The sequence below is a fragment of the Hesperophylax consimilis genome, chromosome 25 (genome assembly GCF_061612785.1).
Source record: "Hesperophylax consimilis isolate HC1 chromosome 25, BYU_Hcon_1.0, whole genome shotgun sequence".
Classification (NCBI taxonomy): Eukaryota; Metazoa; Arthropoda; class Insecta; order Trichoptera; family Limnephilidae; genus Hesperophylax; species Hesperophylax consimilis.
The window spans coordinates 24,094,355-24,116,533 of record NC_142860.1 but is presented as its reverse complement, the minus strand read 5'-3'; the positions used below and the strand labels follow the sequence as shown (position 1 = coordinate 24,116,533).

The 22,179-nt window shown below is 35.2% G+C and overlaps 2 protein-coding genes across 2 annotated transcripts; both read left to right on the top strand.

The window, feature by feature from the left end:
* Window positions 1-3,165: 3,165 nt before the first annotated feature.
* On the top strand, window positions 3,166-11,254 carry LOC149411703 (retinol dehydrogenase 12-like). The gene is made up of 7 exons (XM_089646820.1): window positions 3,166-3,188; window positions 3,562-3,752; window positions 7,985-8,115; window positions 8,273-8,471; window positions 8,690-8,875; window positions 10,006-10,115; window positions 10,657-11,254. The coding sequence occupies exons 2-7, from the start codon at window positions 3,596-3,598 to the stop codon at window positions 10,852-10,854; spliced, it is 981 nt and encodes a 326-aa protein (XP_089502946.1). The 5' UTR covers window positions 3,166-3,188; window positions 3,562-3,595; the 3' UTR covers window positions 10,855-11,254.
* A 3,038-nt stretch (window positions 11,255-14,292) lies between these two features.
* On the top strand, window positions 14,293-21,972 carry LOC149411702 (retinol dehydrogenase 12-like). The gene is made up of 6 exons (XM_089646798.1): window positions 14,293-14,504; window positions 14,976-15,106; window positions 17,109-17,307; window positions 19,314-19,496; window positions 21,034-21,143; window positions 21,347-21,972. The coding sequence occupies exons 1-6, from the start codon at window positions 14,348-14,350 to the stop codon at window positions 21,542-21,544; spliced, it is 978 nt and encodes a 325-aa protein (XP_089502924.1). The 5' UTR covers window positions 14,293-14,347; the 3' UTR covers window positions 21,545-21,972.
* The last annotated feature ends 207 nt before the right edge of the window (window positions 21,973-22,179 follow it).

Genomic DNA, 22,179 nt, shown 5'->3' with positions numbered 1-22,179 from the left:
ACTGAGAATGTAATATATAATAAATATATATTTTTAATTGTGAATACCCAATGGACTGAAAATTCCCAACTGCTGGATCCATTGGGAGTATGGAGTCCCCAATTTGAGTTAGGTTGGGAAGTACTTGGCTATCACGGCACCAAACACAGCTAAAGCAAATTCAAGCAAAGTTTATATTCTGAATGGTGATTTTTCACCAGGGCAATGCCGAGAGTATTTATGTACCACTTTTTTTTTGTCGGAGAATAGCTGTCACTCATATTTAACCCATGCCATCTTTGGGGATTCTGTGTTGAGGAGGAGAGGGGTCTGAGGAAAGGAAGAAGTGAACCTGGTCCTTGAAGATACCCATGTTGTAGGAGAGAGGAAACACAGAGGCCGGCAATTCATTCTACAGCTGAGCTGCTGAACAAAAGAAAAAGTTGCATAAGAAACTGTAGATATACATGGTGTAACAGGGAGTACACAAAGGATTTTAAGGAGTAGTTTATGCATGCCATAACGGAGGAGACAGAGTGATGACAGCAAAATGATATCTACGTTTTTATTCCAAATATGCTCAGATATATTAAAATCCTTTGGGTGCGTGCTGTTACATCCTGGATACATAAAAAAAATAAATAAACTTAAAAAAAAATTTAATGTTAAATAGTTTTTGTCGCCTCTACAAATAAGTTTTAGATTTATATGTCTTTCTCAGTATTACAACCTTTATACGTATCGATGCGTTGCAGCTTTTAAAAACTTTATTTCCACAACTTCAGTTAAAAAGACTAACCTCGTTTATTCAATAATATATTGATCTTTTGATTATTTCAGGTCATTGCAAGTTGCTTACCATTGATTATATTTCGACGGTCCCGTAGAACAATGTCAGATGTTCGTAGGTTTGCAATAGAGCAGTTTAGAGCAGCAAACCACTATTTATTTAATTGGAGAAATATATTATGAGAAACAGTAAAAGTGCAGAAACTAAACACTAAACAGCTCTTCTGCAAAACTACAAATTTCTATATCGAACATTGTTCTTCGGGAATGTAGATTTTTTCTATACCGAGTGAACCTCAGAAAACATTTTCTTTATTACTAATCTAAGTGTTCGATAAATATAGTGCTAGATAAAAATATTTTTTACCATATAAATATTACTGAGTTTTATTAAATTGAAAATAAGTGAGGTACTTTTCACGGTAAGTTTTGGAAAATATTGTGATGATTTGAATAGCAAAATTTTATTTTATAAGGACAGGCTGTTTCGGAGAATTTGAACAATTCATCAAATTCCAACGTTAATTTGAGAGTTCTGTGAAAGATATTTTCTAGTTCTGTTATTATTTCAGTTTTGTCAAGCATCTAGCCTATAATGATATAATATCAAAACTTGAATAGGACTTTCAGAGAACTCGCAAATTAACGTTGAAATTTGATGAATTGTTCAAATTCTCCGAAACAACCCGTCCTAAGTAATGTTCATACACTTTCTCAATGGATTTGGTTATATATTTAAAAAGTATGCTGCTTTTAAATAATTATGTATTATTTAAAAGCAGCATACATGTAAAACAACAGCAAAAGGGAGTATGTTTTGAAAGATGTATGGAATAGAAAAAAACATAATTTACAAGAGGAAAGTCGATTCACATGAGAAAATTCTAATTGCAAGAAAAAACAAGTAAAAATTGCCATAACATTAACTACTCAGTGTAGGGTTAGGTTAGGTTAGGTTAGGTTGGATTAGGTTAGGTTAGGTTAGGTTAGGAAAGCTTGGGATAGGTTAGGTGTAGTGGAAATGGTGTAAGTGTAATGTATGATTATTAAATCACAGAATATTTTTTAAGAAAGTAATTTTTTTTGATATGCTATAATATTTTACAAAAAAACTTGAAGCAATTATATAACTTTGCCCGAAGTGCTGTTGTGTGTGATGAGAAAATGTTTTCATTACTCTGAATTTACAATTCATTTACACCAGTAAAACTCAGGAAATAAGATATCATTCGTAAATACACACAAATTAATTAATTATCATGAAAAATAGAATTATTTCTGAAGATTTTCAGCGCCATTAGAGAAAGTGAGATAGTGAACGTAGCAACACATAAGTATAAGACGGATAACCTAAGAGCAGGTCGTCTCATACAGTATTCCGTGATCGTCTTATTGTGTAAGCGAGTAAGCGTATCCTGTTATCTCAGTCAACCTTTGATGTAGAATGTATTCAACGCAAATACGAAAACTGGCTATGTCTGTCATAAATGAACAACGTTTGAATTAAGATTTTTCTCAAAACATCATTGTTTGTGATACAATATCGAGTATAGATATATCGTAACGTAATTTTTAAAAATTATTTATTATTGTACATGTGATACAGAAAAACTTATAAGTCTCATATTAGGCCAAATAATTTTTTTATATTTTTTTATATTAACTCCACACAGGAAGCCCTGAAGAAAATAATTTCCCTCAGGGCCTATGTTATCTTTGGGGATGCTGTGTGGAGGGTCTTTTTGTGGAGAGGAAGGAGTGAACATGGGTCTTGAAGAGTCCCATGTTGTAGGAGGGAGGAAACACAGAGGCCGGCAGTTCGTTCCACAGCCGAGCTGTTGAACTTAAGAACGAATCGTAGAAGCGACCCGTTCTCATGTGACAAATGTCAACCGTGTACAAATGTTGGGCGCGCGTTTGGCGTGTATCCCGACTACGCACCGGTGCCGAAGGGATCAATGACGCTAGTTCCTCAGAGCATCTTCCATTGTAATACCGATAGAACAAGGACAGCATACCTACCTGACGCCTGTGCTCTAAAGATTGCAGTCCGTTTGTTAAGATTGGGGAATCTATCAAACGGACCGCCCGTTTCTGCACAGAGTCAAGGGTTTTTTTCAGGTATTTAGGGGCTCCGGACCAGAGATGGCTGCCAAATTCGACAGTAAGGCGCACTTGCGATTTGTACAGGGTCAGTAGTTGTGTACTATCAAAGTATCTGCGGGCCCTGTACAGTACGCCCAGCTTCTGAGAGGCCAACTTTACTCTGGCTTCGATGGAGCCCCAGTACCTGAGCTGATCGCTTATAGTTACACCAAGTATATCAATGGAAGGCCTGTTCAATATATGTAATAGGATATTGGATATGTGCACAAGGCACGTAATAAAATGAAAAGTACAACGGATAAGCTGCAATACAGGTGTGAATACATTATGGCCTGCTCATCATTAGTTTCTAACTAGGCAGTGCCTATTCTAAGAAATTAATCATGGCATAAGTTCTGTTGTTTTATACGTAATATTAAAAATATATAACTATACACGTAGTTGTGCTTTATTTAAGAATTTTGATTGCAAATGATTCTCACTAATTTATTGATCTTTAGACCCTAGACTTAAGATTTATGATTAAACTAATTTTTCTGCAAGTCAACGATATTACATAATATGATAAATTATCTTTAGATAAGGAATAAACATACAAAAATATAATAATATAGATACTTATCTTCAGTGTAGTTGTGACTTCCTAATACTTAGGATACTGACAGAGATTCTGTGTTGTTTCCTCAGCGAGTTAGCGGAAGTTGATTTAAACATCTTCAAAATGTCGGAATGCTGTTGTTGTTGCGCTGTGACGATTGTGGGAGTCATCCTTGGTCTCCTGGGCTTGCTGAAGCTGTACACCAGGTATACTGTGGGGATCTTCAAGGGAAAGGAACGACTAGATGGAAAAACTGTCATCGTGACTGGGGCTAGCGCTGGTAAGTACTTGATTTATTAAATCACTAAAGTGCGGTTTAATGATTCAATCACCTCAAGGAAGCTTTAAATTGATTATTGCATAAGTTAGTCTTTTCTAAAGAAGTGTGTTATTAATTTTGATTGTCTTGAAATGGGAAAAATCTTCCTAGTTGGACATAATAATAATATCTTTATTTAATAAATTTGCAACTATGAACATGTAAATATCTAGAATACATAAAAAATACAAAAAGTTGAGGGTTCTTATTATAATGTAAATAATAGAAATGTTAATATAGTTATGTGTTAAGGTTTATCATAGCCCGCCTCACTAGGCTTAGCGTGTGTTGAGGCAGCTATCTACCAAGTTTATTTATAGTACTATAACGTACCTACAATTATATAAAATAAAAAAAACACTCAATAGTTAGGTAGCATCAATATCAATACATCATTTACCAAGTTCGTTTATAGTCCTAATAATATACCTACAATTATATGAAAATACATACAATAATTAGGTTGCATCAATCACTGCGAATTTGGATGAGTGCACCGGTAAAGGCCCTATCATTACTTTTGATCCAAATTTTTACGCTATCCTTGAAATTTTTTTGTGAATAACATGTTTTTATTTTATCAGGAAGAATGTTGTAAAGTCTTGTCGCAAGATATCTAAAGTTCCGTTGACCAAAAGTAGTGTGCGTTACAGGAATTTGAAGTAAGTCTTTGTTATTGCTTCGAGTACAGCGAGTATGAGATCTTTTTTCATAGTATGTATGTATATTTGTATATAGGTGAGTGAGTATTGTTTTTGCGTATGTCTGCCGAACATCAAACACATTCATAATATTAAAGATTAAGTTCAAGTCAGTAATTAGAGTAAGTCTAAGAAGTATTTATATAATAGTTGATATCGCGAAGCTGCGACTCCACTATATTTTTAGAGGTGGTGCAGAGCAAAGCCCTATACCACACGCCCAAAGGACCAGTCCCAAACTACACCGAATGCTAGGTTATGGGACGATTTATGCATCCGACAAACCCGATGGACAGTGTAATAGTCAAAAAGGTATAAATCTGGGCTTCTGGAGCACAAGATAAGCCCAGATTGGAATGCAAGAAAGATGGACTCACCCGTTGATGATTATCACGCGTCTCCAGGAGTTTTGGTTGATTTCACTTCACAAATATATGTATAATCGCCCTGTCTGATATTAGTTATCACTACGAATTCTGATGCGCAACTGACGCCACTTGTCCGATTTTACATGTGTCGCAACAATCCTTTTATTATGGTGACATTTTGGGATGGGTAAAAGGCTAGGTAGGACATTTGCAGGATTTTGTATTGACATTACACTTGTCCATTAAGCCTGTGGATGCATACCTAACAATCCCCTATATATTGCGCGAACAATAGTTTTCTGTGCCTTTATGATTGGGTCATGGTAATATAACTAGTACAGGTAATATAAATTTTAAATAGAATTATTTTTATATATAAGAGGGAAACCACTTGTTCAAGATGATGTTTTTTACTATATTTTATGCGATAACTGTACAAAAGTCCCAATTGCTTTGAGCCAGTTTGTAAACTATATAATACCTAGTTTTTAGTCAAATAGTCGAATTTAATATTTCGAAGAGCCAATTAAAGGCCTCCGTGGTCTAGGGGTAAGGCTTTCGACTAGCAATGAAAAAATTGGGAGCAGTTGGGACTCTTTATTATTTATTTATTATTTATTTATTTATTTTTCATGTTCTCCGTAAAACGGTTATTCACCAATACATTATGGAGAAGATTACAAATTAGACAAAAAGTATAGCAAAACACATAAAAAGGTCAGTTTCACTACTTTGTGACATACGTCAAAAGATAATTGTTAAACTGCCTGTAGGTTACGTTAAAAATGTCGATGGTCAATGCAGACTCGTTGAGCAGTTCAGTCGCTCTGTTGACTGGGGCGTTCTGATAGGCAGAAGTCCTCGCTTTTGGAGCATAAAAAAGGGAATGGGACCTTCCACGAGTATACTTGTCTGGGACATATAAGTTAATCTCTTTCAAAATAGGTGGATTATGTATAGTTCCAGAGATTATCTTAAAAAAATGTTTTCCTAAAAACATTTTTCGGCGGGCTTCTAATGTATTAAGATCGAGCATTCCTGCTAAGAATAAGGATGGATACAGGAAAGGGTAGTACATATATTCCCTCATATATAGGTAACGCATGAATCTCTTTTGTACTTTTTCTATTTCGAGAATATGGTTTTGCTCAGAAGGGGCCCAAATAATGGAGCTATATTCCAAGATACTGCGAACAAGTGCTTCATACGTTCTTCGGATTGCGATTCCGTTGGTAAATGATCTTGAATTACGAAGAACAAATCCAAGCATTTTGTTGGCACGGGAGACAATATCAGATATATGGGATTTGAAAGAGAGATTTGCTTCAAAAATTACGCCAAGGTCTCGAATCTCATTTTTACGTGTTAATTCATGTTTATTAATGTGGTAGGGGAACAGGAATGTATCTTGTGCTGTATTAAAAAAAATCATGACATGACAAGAAGCAATCTTCCCAAAACTTCCGTGACCAGTTCAGGCACGGAGTCTCCATCGAAGCCAGTCACGTTAGTCTCTCAGAAGCAGGGCGTACTGTACAGGGCCCGCAGATACTTTAATAGTACACAACTGCTGACCCTGTACAAATCGCAAGTGCGCCCCACTGTTGAAATTGGCAGCCACCTCTGGTCTGGAGCCCAAAATTACTTGAAAAAATCCTTGGACTACCCCTGCAGATGTAGAAACCGGCAGTCTTTATGATAGATTCACCTATCTTAACAAATGGTTTGTATTCCATAGAATACTGGCGTTAGGTGCAGAGATGTGCAAAATGGGTACCCAAAACCATTTGAAATGCAAAATGGAAATGGGTAAAAACTTTTCCATTTGAAAATGCAAAATGCAAAATGGTTTTTAGAAAAGCATTTCAAATGCAAAATGCAAAATACCTATTTTCAAAATGCATTGAAAATGCAAAATGGTTTCTCAGGTCAAACAATTAAAATAATTATAGAATTTTTAAACAGTTTTGTCATTTAATAATGGACATCAATGTAGAACAAACATATTACATGATGGTAAATCAAAAAATGCCACGACTATGGATTATGAACCACAAAAAATTTGCGCGGGACTAATGTTGCCAACGTAAAAACATAGAAACTGCTATCTAACATTTAATATGACAGCGTCATGGCCCCATGTTCAGTATTTGAATCAGTATTTTTTGTAATGGTATCACTCAATTGCCAGGGCTTCTACCAGGGAGCAACTTGACAAATGTAAATTATCTCTCATAGCGAGGTTGAGGACCGACTGATATTTGGGGCTTATGAAAAAAAGATGAGTGGAGATAGTAGGAAGAATGTTGCAAAAAAGCATTTAAAATGGAAAATGCATTGAGAAAAGCATTTAAAATGCAAAATGCAAAATGGTTTTTAGAAAAGCATTTAAAATGCAAAATGGAAAATACCCATTTTGCATTTTGCATTTCCATTTGAAATGGATTTATTTGAAATAAAGTACATCTCTGGTTAGGTGGGAATGCTGTTCTTGTTCTACCTGTATTTCATTCGAAGATGCTCTGAAAAACTAGCGTCATTGAACTCATCGGCAACGGTGCATAGTCGGGAATCATGCCAAACGCATTTGTACACAATTGACATTCGTCGCATGAGAATGGGTCGTATCTACAAGCTCAACAGCTTGGCTGTGGAACGATTTGCCGCCCTCTGTGTTTTCTCCCTCCTTCAACTTAGATATTTTCAAGACCCGCATTCACTCCTTTTACTCCTCAAAAAGACGCTACACGCAGAATCCCCATAGATGGCAGAGGCCATTAGAGCCTCAGGGCCTCCTGTGTGGAGTTAATGTAAAAAAAGAAGTTTGGGATAAGTTTTGAGGCAGATTGGACCTATCGTCATCCTCTTCACATTTCCTCCAGCTATTGGTGCTTTCAACTCTGGACATCTGCGTGTGTCTTCTAAAGTGGCAGTGTCCTGTTAGCAGTCCTACAAACTACCTCAGTGAGTTTCTAGTTTCTATTCATATTGAGTAGTTGAATGGCTTGTTTGGGGTTTGGACCATTGACTTAGGCTAATTTCGTCTAATTTACGTCTAATTTCTTTCTTGTCCCAAGACTTAATTCATTTTTCAATTAGTATTTAATAAAGGGTTTTATTGCAGGTATCGGATTGGAGTCTGCCAGGGACTTTGCTTGGAGGGGGGCTCGCGTGGTGATGACCTGCAGGGACATGGTAAAGGGGGAGAAGGTCAGGCAAGAAATCATCCAGGAGACAGGAAATAAAAACCTCACTGTAAGTTTCCATTTGATCAAAATTAATTTATCTGTTTAGTAAATAAATCCAACATAATTAATTATTTAAATAACGCCATCTTGGCTGTCAGACATACCTATATTTGACATTAAATAAATGATATTTGAAATTTCTTATAATTCGTTATGATTTCCAGCTTAAACGCGTAGACTTCACGGACCTAGCCAGCGTGCGCAGTTGCGCCGAAGAGATCCTCAAGGAAGAGGCTCGCATTGACATTCTCCTGAACAACGCAGGATCAGGGGGAATGCGCCACAAGATAACTGATGATGGTCTGCAGATTCTGATGCAATGCAACTACTTTGGACCTTTCTTATTCACTAATATTCTACTTGGTAAGAAGAGATCTTATTGTCACGCCTTTATTTTATTACTAACTAGCTGACGTGTACGCGGCGTTGCTCGGGATTATTAATGGTTAGGAGTAAAGTTTTGATGTTGTAAATTCTAGTGCACCTGAAAACTGGATGTATTTTTAAGGTGGAATTATTGTGAAGACTTGAAATGTTTTTGTTTAGTACATAATATAGTAATTGATTGAATGATGTTCTAGGAAAGATTAGAAAGTCAACACCGAGCCGCATCGTTAATGTATCTTCAGAGGCGCACAAGTGGGCAAAATTGGACTTAGACCGTTTGGACCAGAGCAATGCTAGCCGTACGATGACAGTCTACGCTAATTCCAAGCTATCCAATGTCTACTTCACCATTGAGCTGGCCAACAAATTGAAAGGAAAAGGTATAAATTTAATATATGTTATTGATATTATGCTGAGTTTTCATTCCGTAACATAACAAACTATTTACGTTTTCTTTTGTTAATAAATAAATAAATCAATATTTATTTATTTATTTTGTAAGAAACAAACAGCTTTTATACTATAATATACAATGACAGATATAAATATACAAGTTAACTGAAGTCAAGCCACAGAAGTTTCTTATGTTAAAGTTCATTGGAAGTTTTAATATATTAAAATTAATTTGGTGTTAAAGGAAGGGGAGAGGAAGAGGAAAATAGGAAGAGGATAGGAGATGCTCCTGATACATTCCATACTCTCATATTAATAATCGATCGTACGCATTACTTCATATCGATATTTCTTTAGGTTATTACCAAAAATGTCAATGCTGTAAAATTTTGTATTATATTGTGCACATATACGAGGAATTGGGGAATTTTTTCGAATGTTTGTTCTACACGAGGGTAGATAAAATAAATCAGATTGTCAGGTTGATCTAGACGGAATATGAAGATTTATTAAATTGGTAAGTTCTTGTGAGTCCAGACCATTATTTAGGATTTTAAACAATAAGATTTGATCAAAAATTAGACGTCGTGTTTGGAGGGAGTTAAAATTATATGTTATGTGTAATGAAGTTGTCATATTAATTACTGTTTATGTGTTGTTATGTTTTTAGGGAAGGAATTTTGCCATCTTAAGTTCAACAGTCAAAATGCTTCTGTTTTTGAAATTAATTTTGTTTTGTTGTTCATCTCTGATTTTTTGTTGTAAAGATTTGTGATTGATAATTTAAAAATAATAAGAAAAATGTATATATAACTTTAGGTAGTAAATGTGGATCCCTCGGGGACACACAAGGTCACTTTTGGGTTAAGAAAATTTTACCTACAGCAAAAATAATTTCACTGCGAAACTCAAATAACCCGTTTGTGTAAAACGCTATCAGTTATTTGTGTAGTGCAAGTCCTAGTCTACAATAAATTTTTTTTTGCATCTTTGGAAAATGTTAAATTTGCCCTCTTTTGTTGTAATGTATGTATTTATTTATTTTTATGGAAAACTGTTTATGTTAGGTGTTAGTAATTAATAGATGAACTTAATACAAAAATTTGTGTAATTTCAGGTGTAACAGTGAATGCCTTACACCCCGGAGTTATTAAGACTGAAATTTTGAGAAATACTCCTACATACAGGAAGCTTGTTATGGAATTCATCTTCAGTGCCTTTGGAAAGGTAAAGTACAAAGTATTGAAATTAGAGAAAATGGAAAAAAATCCTACTGTGCCTGCAAAAGTTGTTCCTCATTCCCTGAGACCATGTATTATGAAGCTTAGCAACTCGAGCGATTGGTGTCATATATATATACATATTCCTTTATAATATTATTCCTCAAAATATTAATATGGAAACATATGAAACTGCTTACTGCTGTTTAAAGCTAATGAATCCACCTACATTTAACCGCTTATCCCATATTTTTAGGTTCTATAAATTTGGCACATTGTGGCAAAAGCTCAAAACGTTGTTGCAAACTTGGTATAATATGCCAAATTTATAGAACCTCGAATGGCTAGGACTCGCATTGTGTAAATATGGAGATAGGTACAAAATACACTGTCGAAGATTGTTCCCTTTTCCAGTTCCTAATGAGATCAGCTATTATGCAAAGCCAGATGCTAAACAACACTAGCTGAGATATGATTTTAGATTTTCACGGCCATATCATGATTAATTTAAAAAGACTAATTCATGTCTAATTTAATTTGTTTTCCAGAGTGTGGAGGAGGGAGCCCAGACTCAGATATTCCTGTGCGTATCCAAAGACGTGGAGCATGTAACAGGAGAATACTTCAGCGACTGCAAGAAGGAGAACCTTTCAGCCATCTCCAAGGATAAGGAGCGCGCCGCCAAGCTGTGGGAACTCAGCGAGGTTGCCGTCAAGCTGCAGGAAAATGAAAAACATTACAAATAATTTATTATTAAACAATGACACATCTGTGATGTTGCAATCATGATGGTAACTAGGGAATGGATTGACATGCATTAACTTTAAATATGCACAGATAAATAAGAAAGAGTAATTTATTTTAGTCTTACAATGAGATGCAATCGTTTTCCTAGTATTAGCCATATAAATATAATTTATTAAATGTGTATACTAAATTAACATATTTTAATTTTTGTGCCAAATATTAGACCAAAGAAATATTGTACTTATCTACCAAATATTTTAAGAAAGTTTTTAAAAAATCTTTTTTTCATTGTAATTTTTTGCTGTTTAATTTAATTAATTATTCATTACTTACTATTTTATTTTAGTACTTAATTATGTACCCTATAATATTAATAATACATACCTCCCACTTCTGACATTTTCCACACATTTTGATGGCAGAATGCCACATCAGCGCCTCCAAAATATTGTACGAAAAAAAACTATTCTTTCATACAATATTTTGGGTAAACTTAAAATTATTCATATATCGCTTTTTAATAGAGGACGCTAATTTAAGTAATTTAATAAATAATATTTTTTTTGGAATTTTTGATGAATTGTTTATTTGCGCATGTACATACGGAATATGAATATAAATAAATAGTTTTGTCCATGTAAAAAATCAATTCTTTACAAATACAGCATTTAACTATCTAAAGAATATTTGTGCAAACTTAATCCTGACTGAACAATTTTTGGTTTCTGAAACATTTCATTTTATAATGGTCAGAACATAATATAATAAATATAAATATATGTTATAAAAAAATAATCATCGCCTTTCACATTTACTAGATCGTCCAAATCAGAGGTTCTTAAAGTGGTCTATATTTTAAAGGGTCGATTTCGACTTGCTGGGGGTCCATGTCAGAGAGAAAAAAAATTGGGGGTTCCGAAAAAACATTCCGTAAATGACATATTACACCTAACATAATACTAATAACAGACATAGAAATGACTTATTTGATCTTTCATTAAATTGTTTATTGAGGTATATAATTAGAGACTATGTTCATTTTCTTGTCAGAATTAAGAAATTGAAGCAAAACATTGCACATTGGATGGCACTAATATTTGCAGTTCACCAACTTATCGTTTACAAACGTCCAGGGTAATGACGGTTTGGTCCACGTGCAACATTTGAATGTACTTTACACAGACTTCAAAACTAGGTTTGAGGATGTTTTAACTATAGAAATGGAACTTGAAGAATGGATATCATTTGACACGAAGAACTGGTTGGAAAAAGCACTAACAAAGAACGGGGCAGTTCTAGCTTCAAAAAGAACTTCCCGTTTCTTATCCTGCTTTATGGACTTCATTTTTATTTTGTTTAACACATCACAAGAGTATAACTTCAGGGGAACTACATCGCCACTGGTTGTTGGGTAGGCAATGGAAGAGAATCTATGTATGAAAAAAAGCAATGATAATCACATTTGATGTTAATAGGTTTAGGAAAATTCAATATTCGGCAGGGGCTCTATGGAACAGCAAAAAATTCAGCAAGTGGTTAAATTGTTTCTTTTGCATGATGAAACAAATAGGTGCTTCAGTCCAATATTGTATTTGTACGTCTCTCTTTCTTTGTGCAGTAGAGCTGTTTAAAGTTTAGTTTCTACATTTGAAAAAAATTAAATTAAAAAAGAAAGACAAACATTCCTGGGTTACGAATAACCTGACAATATTTGAAAATCTCCTACTACCACCATGGTAAGCTGAAAATGTTGCTTGTGTTGTGATGGAGGACTTAGCCAGCCGAGGAATCGAACACACTACGCCTGTGTGGTACCCAAACGCGATGTCAACTCGGCCACCGATCGGTCATACATATTTACTGGTTTTGATAATATGTTTTTCCAATTAATAGGGGTTGCTGCAAGATATTATACAACACTATAATTCTTGCTCTCAAAAAGAGTAAAAATGCAGAAATGAAACTTTAAACTGCTCTATTGCAAAACTACAAATTTTCACGTCTGACATTGTTCTTCGGGATCGTCGAAATCAAATCAATGGTAAGGAACTTTCAACGACCTGAAATAATTAACACATCAATATATTATTGAAATGAGGTTAGTCTTTTTAACTGAAGTTGTGGAAATAAAGAAAAAAGTTTTAAAAAACTGCAACGCATCGATATGTATAAAGGTTGTTACACCGAGAAAGACATATAAATCTAAAATTTATTTGTAGAGGCGACAAAAACTGTTGAACATTGAAACATTTTTTAAGTTCATTTGTTTTATTATATATACAGGATATAACGGCACTTACCCAAAGAATTTTAACCAGCTATTCCTGAGCGTATTTGGATTAAAATGTAGATATATTATTGCTGTCCGATGATATTTTTTATTACACGGACCACGTGATACGCGCTCTGTCTCCTCCATTACGGTGCTGCTGTAAAGAGACGGAGTGCTTGCGGAGTTGCCCCGTAGACCACTTGCTTAATTTTTTGTTGTTCCATAGCCCCCCTGCCTGCAAATATTGTACTTTTTTTGTGGATTTGGTTAAATATTTTAGAAGTATTCTGCTTTTAAATAATTATGTACTGGAAAACAACAGCAAAAGGGGTTTTGTTTTGAAAGATGTATGGAATAGAAAAAAAACATAATTTACAATAGAAAAATCTAATTACAAGAGAAAACAAGAAAAATTTTAAAACTACTCATTGTTGGGTTTTTGTAAATGGTATAAGTGTAATATATGATTTAAATCAGATAATGCTTTTTAGGATAAGTAATTTTGGTAAACTGTTGAATACCTCTGCAAGCTGCAGGGTCTTTAAAAAAAACACATGATTTGAAGTTGTCTTTAATAATGTTTACAAGTGCTCAGTCAGGTTTAAGACGCACATGCAATAAATAGCTGTTTAAAGTTTAAATAGAACTACGGGGTCTTAAGTAAACATGCAGAAAAGAGGCTTTTAGGGTTTAGTTTCGGTTATTTTAATAATTTATGGATATTTCCTAACCTTCAAACCTAATTTTGATTGAGAAAAAATGGAACTTTAATGCATCTTTTACCAACTCTCAGCACATAAATAATTATGTATTTCTTCTAGTAGTTAGGTTGAAAGTGCTTTTATATATTTTTTGCGTATTTAATTATTTGTAATTTTTTTTAATGGGCCATAATATTTTACAAAAAAAATTGCAGCGGTTAAATAACTTTGTAGTATCACTATATTACATGGTTGTGCTTTATTTAAGGATTTTGTTTGGCGACGATCATCACTCTAATTTATTAATCTTTAGATCCCAGACTTATGATTATGATTAAGCAAATTTTTATGCAAGTCAATGACATTACCTAATATGATAAATTATCTTTTGATAAGGAATACACGTACCTAAAATATAAAATTATGGACACTTGTGTTTTTATAACTAAAAGATACTGACAGAGATTCTGCGTTGTTTCTTCAGCAAGTTAGTGGAAAGTTGATTTGAACATCTTCAAAATGTCGGAATGCTGTTGTTGTTGCCCTGCGACGATTGTGGGAGTCATCCTTGGTCTCTTAGGCTTGCTGAAGCTGTACACCAGGTATACTGTGGGGATCTTCAAGGGAAAAGAGCGGTTGGATGGAAAAACTGTCATCGTGACTGGGGCTAGCGCTGGTAAGTACTCGATATATTAAATCACTAAAGCGCAGTTTAGTGATTCAATCACCTCAAGAAAGCTTTACATTGATTATTGCATAAGTTAGTCTCTTCTAAAGAAGAGTGTTTTTTAATTTACACTTTATTGGGTTACTTACCCAAAATCTCACAGTTTTGGTTTTTTGCATTCCCACAAAACCTATAAACAAATAAACGGGATAAGTTTTGAGGCAGATTGAACCTTTCCTCATTGTCTTCACATTTCCTCCAGCTTCACAACACCCGACAGCTGGGTGTGTCTCCTGAAGTGGTAGTATCCTGTTAATAGTCCTTCTAACTCTCTCAGTGAGTTTCTAGTTTCTATTCATATTAAGTAGTTGAATGTATCGTTTGGAGTTTACACCATTGCCTTAGAATTGTCTCATTTCTTTCTTGCCCCAAGACTTAATTAATTTTTCAATTAGTATTTAATAAAGGGTTTTATTGCAGGTATCGGATTGGAGTCTGCCAGGGACTTTGCTTGGAGGGGGGCTCGCGTGGTGATGACCTGCAGAGACATGGTGAAGGGTGAGAAGGTCCGGCAAGAAATCATTCAGGAGACGGGAAATAAAAACCTCACTGTAAGTGTCCATTTGAGCAAAATTAATTTATCTGTTTATTAAATAAGTTAGCATATCCAACCTAATTATATTTTAACAACGCCATCTTGTCTGTCAGATTTAATTAAATTTTTTTTTAATGTGAAAATACCGTACAATAGTACCAACCGTCTGGAGCTAGTGAGACTAATTGGGGTATGTTGTGAGGCTGAAGGTGGGGAGGGGAAGGAGGTAGGGTAGAGGAAGGTGCGGGAGTACCTGACTATTCAGATTTATTTAAAGCCATTTCAAGCAAATTTTCAATTTAATGAATATATCCCATCCTAGATAATATAAGCAAAATTACAAGCACTATCGTTAACGCTGACTGTGTTCGCGATTTTATGGGGGCCACAAGGTGCTTTAAATGCTATCTATACGGGTACGTAAGCAAATTTTTTACTATGACCGCCACTACGTGCCGTCACTGTGCCGATAGTGGTCACGACTTAGAGAATTGCTCTAAAAAAGCAGATCCTGCTGTCTGTACGATCTGCAAGCGGTTCGCTAAACCATCAGCTCACTCCACCGGTGACAGGTCCTGTCTAGCTCACAAAGCTGCCATCGAAGCTCAAATGAGAAGAACGGAATATGGCAGTTAATAACCTCCTCACCGTAGGTCACGTCAACCTGCAGAAGTCTCGACTGACCAGGATCGAGGCGCTGTCGGTCATTATGGACCCATAAATCGACATCTTGCTAATACAGGAGCAATCCACCAGGCAAGATAAAACGCCTATTATTAGTCCGGTTGCGGTGCTGCAAGTAGGTAGTTCCCCGGGGCCAGGTATTCTGGTCAACACTTCGTAGGTCAGCCCCTTGCTGACTATCCCCATTGGGATTATCGAACGAGTACCAAACTTGTGTATCCTTTAATTTTGGCTCATTGATGATCATTGTGATCTCGTTTTACTTTAAATACGGTAAACCTGTCGGACCACATATCTTGAGCCTGACGTGCGCCTATAACACGCTTAAAAAAAGTATCACGAGACCAGCTTGGAATGCTGATTTCGTTATGAATACAGAGAATCTCGAATGCCTGAGGAAATTTGCAGTGATCTGTGTTGAGAGATGGCCTGAGCTTAGAGTCGATGATTTGAATTAACATCATTCTTGTTTCAGGTGCCAGTGTGATTGCTCCTGGCGCCCACGTTAATCCTTTTTTTAACACTTTTACTCTAATTGATGGGATTTCATGCACTGTTTTTGTTATTTTTATTTTGCAACTGGTTAATTACGTATGTATTGACGAATACTTTGTTTTTCTTGTACCATCTTCCGCAGGCACTTAACATCAACATTTTTCCTCTTTCTTCATTTTTTATTTTTATATTGGGCATTTTTCATTAACCCTGTGCATAACCAAACTAAACTTGCCATTTTTCTTTTCCTCCTACATTGGACTACACGACATTCAGTTTTGCTGTATTTGGACTTACTTTATCACGAAGAGCTGGAACTGAACTCATCTTATTATTTTGTAATGTTCCTCACCCCGTGAAGGGGGTGGGATAGACCCAGTCCCGGCTACAACGGAGGAGATGACTTCCAAAGCGGCTGCTGCATAACCCGCCAGGGCCTTCCCCGTTAGCCATCTCTTATAATTCTTCTAACTTTTTTCTCTTTATCTTAATAATATTTTTTCCAGAAACACCAATTGGCGGAGATGAGATGTAATCCAGTTATATAACTAACAACATGTACGCACTCGCATACTGCCTACTAACACTGTATGCCTGGACATTGGGGGTCTTGAGTAATTTTTATAACATGTAGTTTCCTTTGACGTGTACAGTGAAGTAGGAAACCATCTTTTTCCTTAGAACGCCATGAGAAAATGGTGGGCAACCTCCAATTTAGAGTATCTTCTACTCTGTGGATATACCTATATTTGATGTAAAATAAATTATATTTGACATCAAATATAAATATGAGATTTGACAGTGAATAAATGACATATTATATTTGTTATGATTTCCAGCTTAAACGCGTAGACTTCACGGACCTAGCAAGCGTGCGCAGTTGCGCCGAAGAGATTCTCAAGGAAGAGGCTCGCATCGACATTCTCCTGAACAACGCAGGATCAGGGGAAATGCCCTTCAAGATAACTGATGATGGTCTGCAGAATCTTATGCAGTGCAACTACTTTGGACCTTTCTTATTCACTAATATTCTACTTGGTAAGTAGAGATCGTACAAATGATTTTATTAAAAAAAAAATTCATAGAATTTAAATTACAATGCATAAAATTTATAAGATAAGATAAGAAATTCCAAAATTATGTTTATCAGTTTCTTGATAACTGGTATTTTTTTTATTCAGTCTCTATGTCACGCCTTTATTATATTAATAACTAGCCGATATGTACCCGGCGTTGTTCGGGGTTACGAATGGCTTGGAGTAAAGTTTTGAGGTTGTGAATTCTAGTATACTTTGGGTTTTCTGCGTGTACAAGGAGTGATGTGCAAATAGCACTCCCCGTTCCAGGCTAGCTTGAAGAGTGCAGACTGGCTCGCCTCTAGACAAGTTGCGACAAGTACTGTCAGCAAAGGAACTACTCATAGATACAATATCGCAAAAATTCGAACGTATTTAATAAACCTAGGCACTCAAAAAATTAAAACTGTAACAAATAAATAAAAATATTTCACATTTTAAATTAATGTTTATGAAATAATTCTTTCACTGTCGAATAGTGGCGGGCACATACGAATCTTTCCGAGGGCACCACGGTGCCCAAGGGCACGGGGTTGGAAACCCCTGCTCTAAACACTCCTGATACTAATAAGAACAAACATTGAAATTTTCAGCGAAATCGGTCCAGTAGTTGTTGACATTCGGACATTGACTTTTTAAAGTTTATTTTTATAAGCAATACAAAAAATAACTAGTTCTTAGCTGTTAATTTAATTAATACCTCCCTAATTGAGAATAACTCGTGTTTAGGGAGATCATCTTATGAATACTACCATACATATAAACTTTAAAATTATTAACACATGTGTACAGAATAACAGATGTCTATACGCTAAATATTGCAAAAATAAAAAATTACATATTTTACAGAAAATAAATTACATAAAAAAATTCTGTATGTATATATACAAATATTTTTAACACTGATTTTTTATACAATAATAAACCAAACAACCAAATTAGTCTGATGTAAAGTGAATTTTAAATTTATTCTTAAAATTTTAAAAATTGTTTTCTGCTTTTATTTCTTTAGGGAGTTTGTTTTTTTGTAAATGACTGATGATGTGTAATGGTGTTGTGCTTTTGTGCGTTGTATTAAGGATTATTATTTGTCCCGTGGGTCTCGGTCTTGTGCTTTGTGCCTCTATTATGTAGATAGATAAGGTAATACCCACACGTAAGTTACATAAGAAATTTGCACAATTGAAGTTTTGTTTTGACAGTTCCTTGAAAACTTATATGGCTTATATGCATGTGCATATTAAAAAAGGGTCTAATTATTTGGAACTCACCTAATATATTTGTAGCGGTTACGTCACCGTTGCTAGGGTCATCATATCATAACCAGAATGCAAGAGTAAAAAAGCTGAATCAACAATCAAACTTACGAAACTTCAATTGAAATATCGGTACCGCGATACGTAAATTGCTGATAAGAGAATGTTTGCATAAAGGATGATGCAAATGTTCATACAATGAACCGAGTCAGCGATCCTGCAGGTTCGACGTCCAGACGCTACTCCAACCAATGGCAGACGAGAACAAAGGAATCAGCACCTATATAAGCAGAGGAGGACCTAAGTACATAATCATTCCAGTCAACAAGTCCGATTCGGCAAAACGTTAGTCTGCGCCTCGGCCCCACGGTATCGTCGCCGGCCAGCATCTCCCGATCATCTGCAAACCAGTCCATCAGACCCGCGCCTCGAGCACATCATCGCCATCTAAACCTGGTATCATCGTCATCGGACCAGAGCCATCTCCCAACTGCGCAATTATACTGGCTCAAAAACTAACACTGTGAAACAACACCATCATTATCTGTCATTGTCACACCAACAAGATCCTACATATTTCCTCTGTGGAAGTGCATTTCCTAGTTACTATCTGTTTCAGAGCGAGTTTTCAATGCTCCCCTTTCTTATTGGATAATTTAAAACATATAAATAAACAGTACATAATATTATTATTGGTTGAATTATATTCTAGGAAAGATAAGAAAGTCAACACCGAGCCGCATTGTCAATGTATCTTCTGTTATGCACAAGTTTGCAAAGTTAGACTTGGACCACTTGGATCAGAGCAATGTCAGCAGTGGAACAGTCTACTCCAACTCCAAGTTATCCAATGTCTACTTCACCATTGAGCTGGCCAACAAATTGAAAGGAAAAGGTACAAATGTATGCTATTGATGATACTGATTTTCTAGTTAACGTTCCGTAACATAACAAACTATCCACATTCTCTTTTGTTTTTACTTTTGAAAAATACAAATATACATATATCATCGCCAAAAAACAATTAATAATTAATTTTGTGTTTTTGGGGTATTATGCCATGTTACGCTACCTCCTTTAGTCAACGTTTCGGACAGCATTGCAGTGTCCGTCATCAGGGCAGATACGTAATGTGTAAGATATGTAAAGATTACACATCGGCCCTGATGATGGACACGCAATGCTGTCCGAAATGTTGGCTGAAGAAGGAGGTAGTGCAACTAATTACTATACATAATACTTTTGGCCCTGAAAATCTTAAATCATGTAATATTTTTTTATATTTTAGTTATTGTTTATGCTACTGTTTTTTTCTAAAATTTAATTATTACATGTCTGATTTGTTGTGGAGATTAATTTCTGGTTGATAATTTAACAATAAAAAGTACATATCTATTACTTGCCAGTAGTTTTGAAAATGTGGGACCCGGGACCAACAATGTCACTTATATGTATAAATTTTGTTCACCACATCGCTTATGGGTTAAGAGAATTTTTCCTACAACAAAAATATTTTCACTGCGAATCTCAAATACCCCGTTTGCGTAAAACACTACCAGTTATTTGTCTTCTGCAATCTACCTAGTATACAATACACTTATATTGTGTACCCCTTTTTCTAGCATCTTTGGAAAGTGTTAAATTTGCCCTCTTATGTTATAATCAGAGATGTGCAAAATGGGTACCCAAAACCATTTGAAATGCAAAATGGAAATGGGTCAAAACTTTTCCATTTGAAAATGCAAAATGGTTTTTAGAAAAGCATTTAAAATGCAAAATACCTATTTTCAAAATGCATTGAAAATGCAAAATGGTTTCTCAGTTCAAACAATTAAAATAATTATAGAATTTTTAAACAGTTTTGTCATTTAATAATGGACATCAATGTTTGTCATTTAATAATGGACATCAATGTTGCGCGGGACTAATGTTGCCAACGTAAAAACATAGAAACTGCTATCTAACATTTAATATTACAGCGTCATGGCCCCATGTTCAGTATTTGAATCAGTATTTTTTGTAATGGTATCACTCGATTGCCAGGGCTCCTACCAGGGAGCAACTTGAAAAATGTAAATTATCTCTCATAGCGAGGTTGAGGACCGACTGACATTTGGGGCTTATGAAAAAAAGATGAGTGGAGATAGTAGGAAGAATGTTGCAAAAAAGCATTTAAAATGGAAAATGCATTGAGAAAAGCATTTAAAATGCAAAATGCAAAATGGTTTTTAGAAAAGCATTTAAAATGCAAAATGGAAAATACCCATTTTGCATTTCCATTTGAAATGGATTTATTTGAAATAAAGCACATCTCTGGTTATAATGTATGTAATTATCAAATATTAATAATTTTTTTATATACTCTTTATGTTAGGTATTAATATTTATTTTTTAATAGATGAACTAAACACAAAAAATGTTTTTTTTTTCAGGAGTAACAGTGAATGCTCTTCACCCCGGAGTTATTAATACTGAAATTTTGAGAAATACTCCTTCGTATTGGAAACTTGTTTTAGAATTCATCTTCAGTGCCTTTGGAAAGGTAAACTACAAATTTTCCTAATTAAAGTACATTATCTTTGTTGCCTTTTATGTAATTGAAATACCTTAATTTATTTGGCTGACTAATGTGAAATTAAATCTTTAATATCCAATATCTCCAAACACACTTTTTCACATAATGCTGTTTTTCTGCATAAGGGCTCAATTCATGTTCATGTAATTGCAATCTAATTTCTTTTCCAGAGTGTGGAGGAGGGAGCCCAGACACAGATAATGCTGTGTGTATCGAGAGATGTGGAGCATGTAACAGGAGAATACTTCAGCGACTGCAAGAAGGTGAACTTGTCTGACATCTCCAAGGACAATCAGCAAGCCGCCAAGCTGTGGGAACTCAGCGAGATTGCTGTCAAGCTGCAGGAAAACGAAATCCATTACAAATAATTTATTATTACACGTCTTCGAAGTTGCTATTATAATAGTGACTAGAGAACAGATTGGTATGAATATAAAACATAAAATATGTAGGTAGGTACTACAGGGTTGTCCAATAAGAGTTGTTATTTTGATATTCAATTGTAAAAGATCAATGGTTTCGTTGCTTGTGTGGCACGTAGCGCCGTTTTGATGAAAGTAAACGTTGTCCAGATCAATATCATTCAATTCCAGCCATAAAAACTCATTAATCATCTCTCGGTAGCGCAATCCATTCACCGTAACTGTTGCTCCAGCCTCATTTTCGAAAAAGTAAGGTCCAATGACTCCGCCGAACCATAAACCTCACCAAACAGTCACACATTGAGGATAAAGAGGCTTTTCAACAATAACTCTTGGGTTTTCCGAGCCCCAGATGCGACAATTTTGCTTGTTGACGAAGCCACTGAGGCGGAAATGGGCCTCATCACTCAAGATTATTTGCATTTGATTCACTCAAGTGAATTTTAATAATTTCAATGCGTTGTTGAAGCGTGTATCGTTCCATTTTTATTAATGGCGTAGTTTCTACTTGTCAAATGTCAAAAAATAACAGGTTCAAAAGTAACATCTACCGAAATAGCGGGCTATTCAAAATAACACCT

What these genes read in the sequence shown, in the direction of transcription:
- LOC149411703 (XM_089646820.1), top strand. Translation starts at nt 3,596, where the DNA reads ATGTCGGAATGCTGTTGTTGTTGCGCTGTGACGATTGTGGGAGTCATC. An exon ending in CGTGACTGGGGCTAGCGCTG is followed by an intron (nt 3,753 to 7,984) that starts GTAAGTACTTGA and finishes GTTTTATTGCAG; the next exon opens with GTATCGGATTGGAGTCTGCC. An exon ending in TCTTCAGTGCCTTTGGAAAG is followed by an intron (nt 10,116 to 10,656) that starts GTAAAGTACAAA and finishes TTTGTTTTCCAG; the next exon opens with AGTGTGGAGGAGGGAGCCCA.
- LOC149411702 (XM_089646798.1), top strand. Translation starts at nt 14,348, where the DNA reads ATGTCGGAATGCTGTTGTTGTTGCCCTGCGACGATTGTGGGAGTCATC. An exon ending in CGGGAAATAAAAACCTCACT is followed by an intron (nt 15,107 to 17,108) that starts GTAAGTGTCCAT and finishes TATGATTTCCAG; the next exon opens with CTTAAACGCGTAGACTTCAC. An exon ending in ATTCACTAATATTCTACTTG is followed by an intron (nt 17,308 to 19,313) that starts GTAAGTAGAGAT and finishes ATTATATTCTAG; the next exon opens with GAAAGATAAGAAAGTCAACA.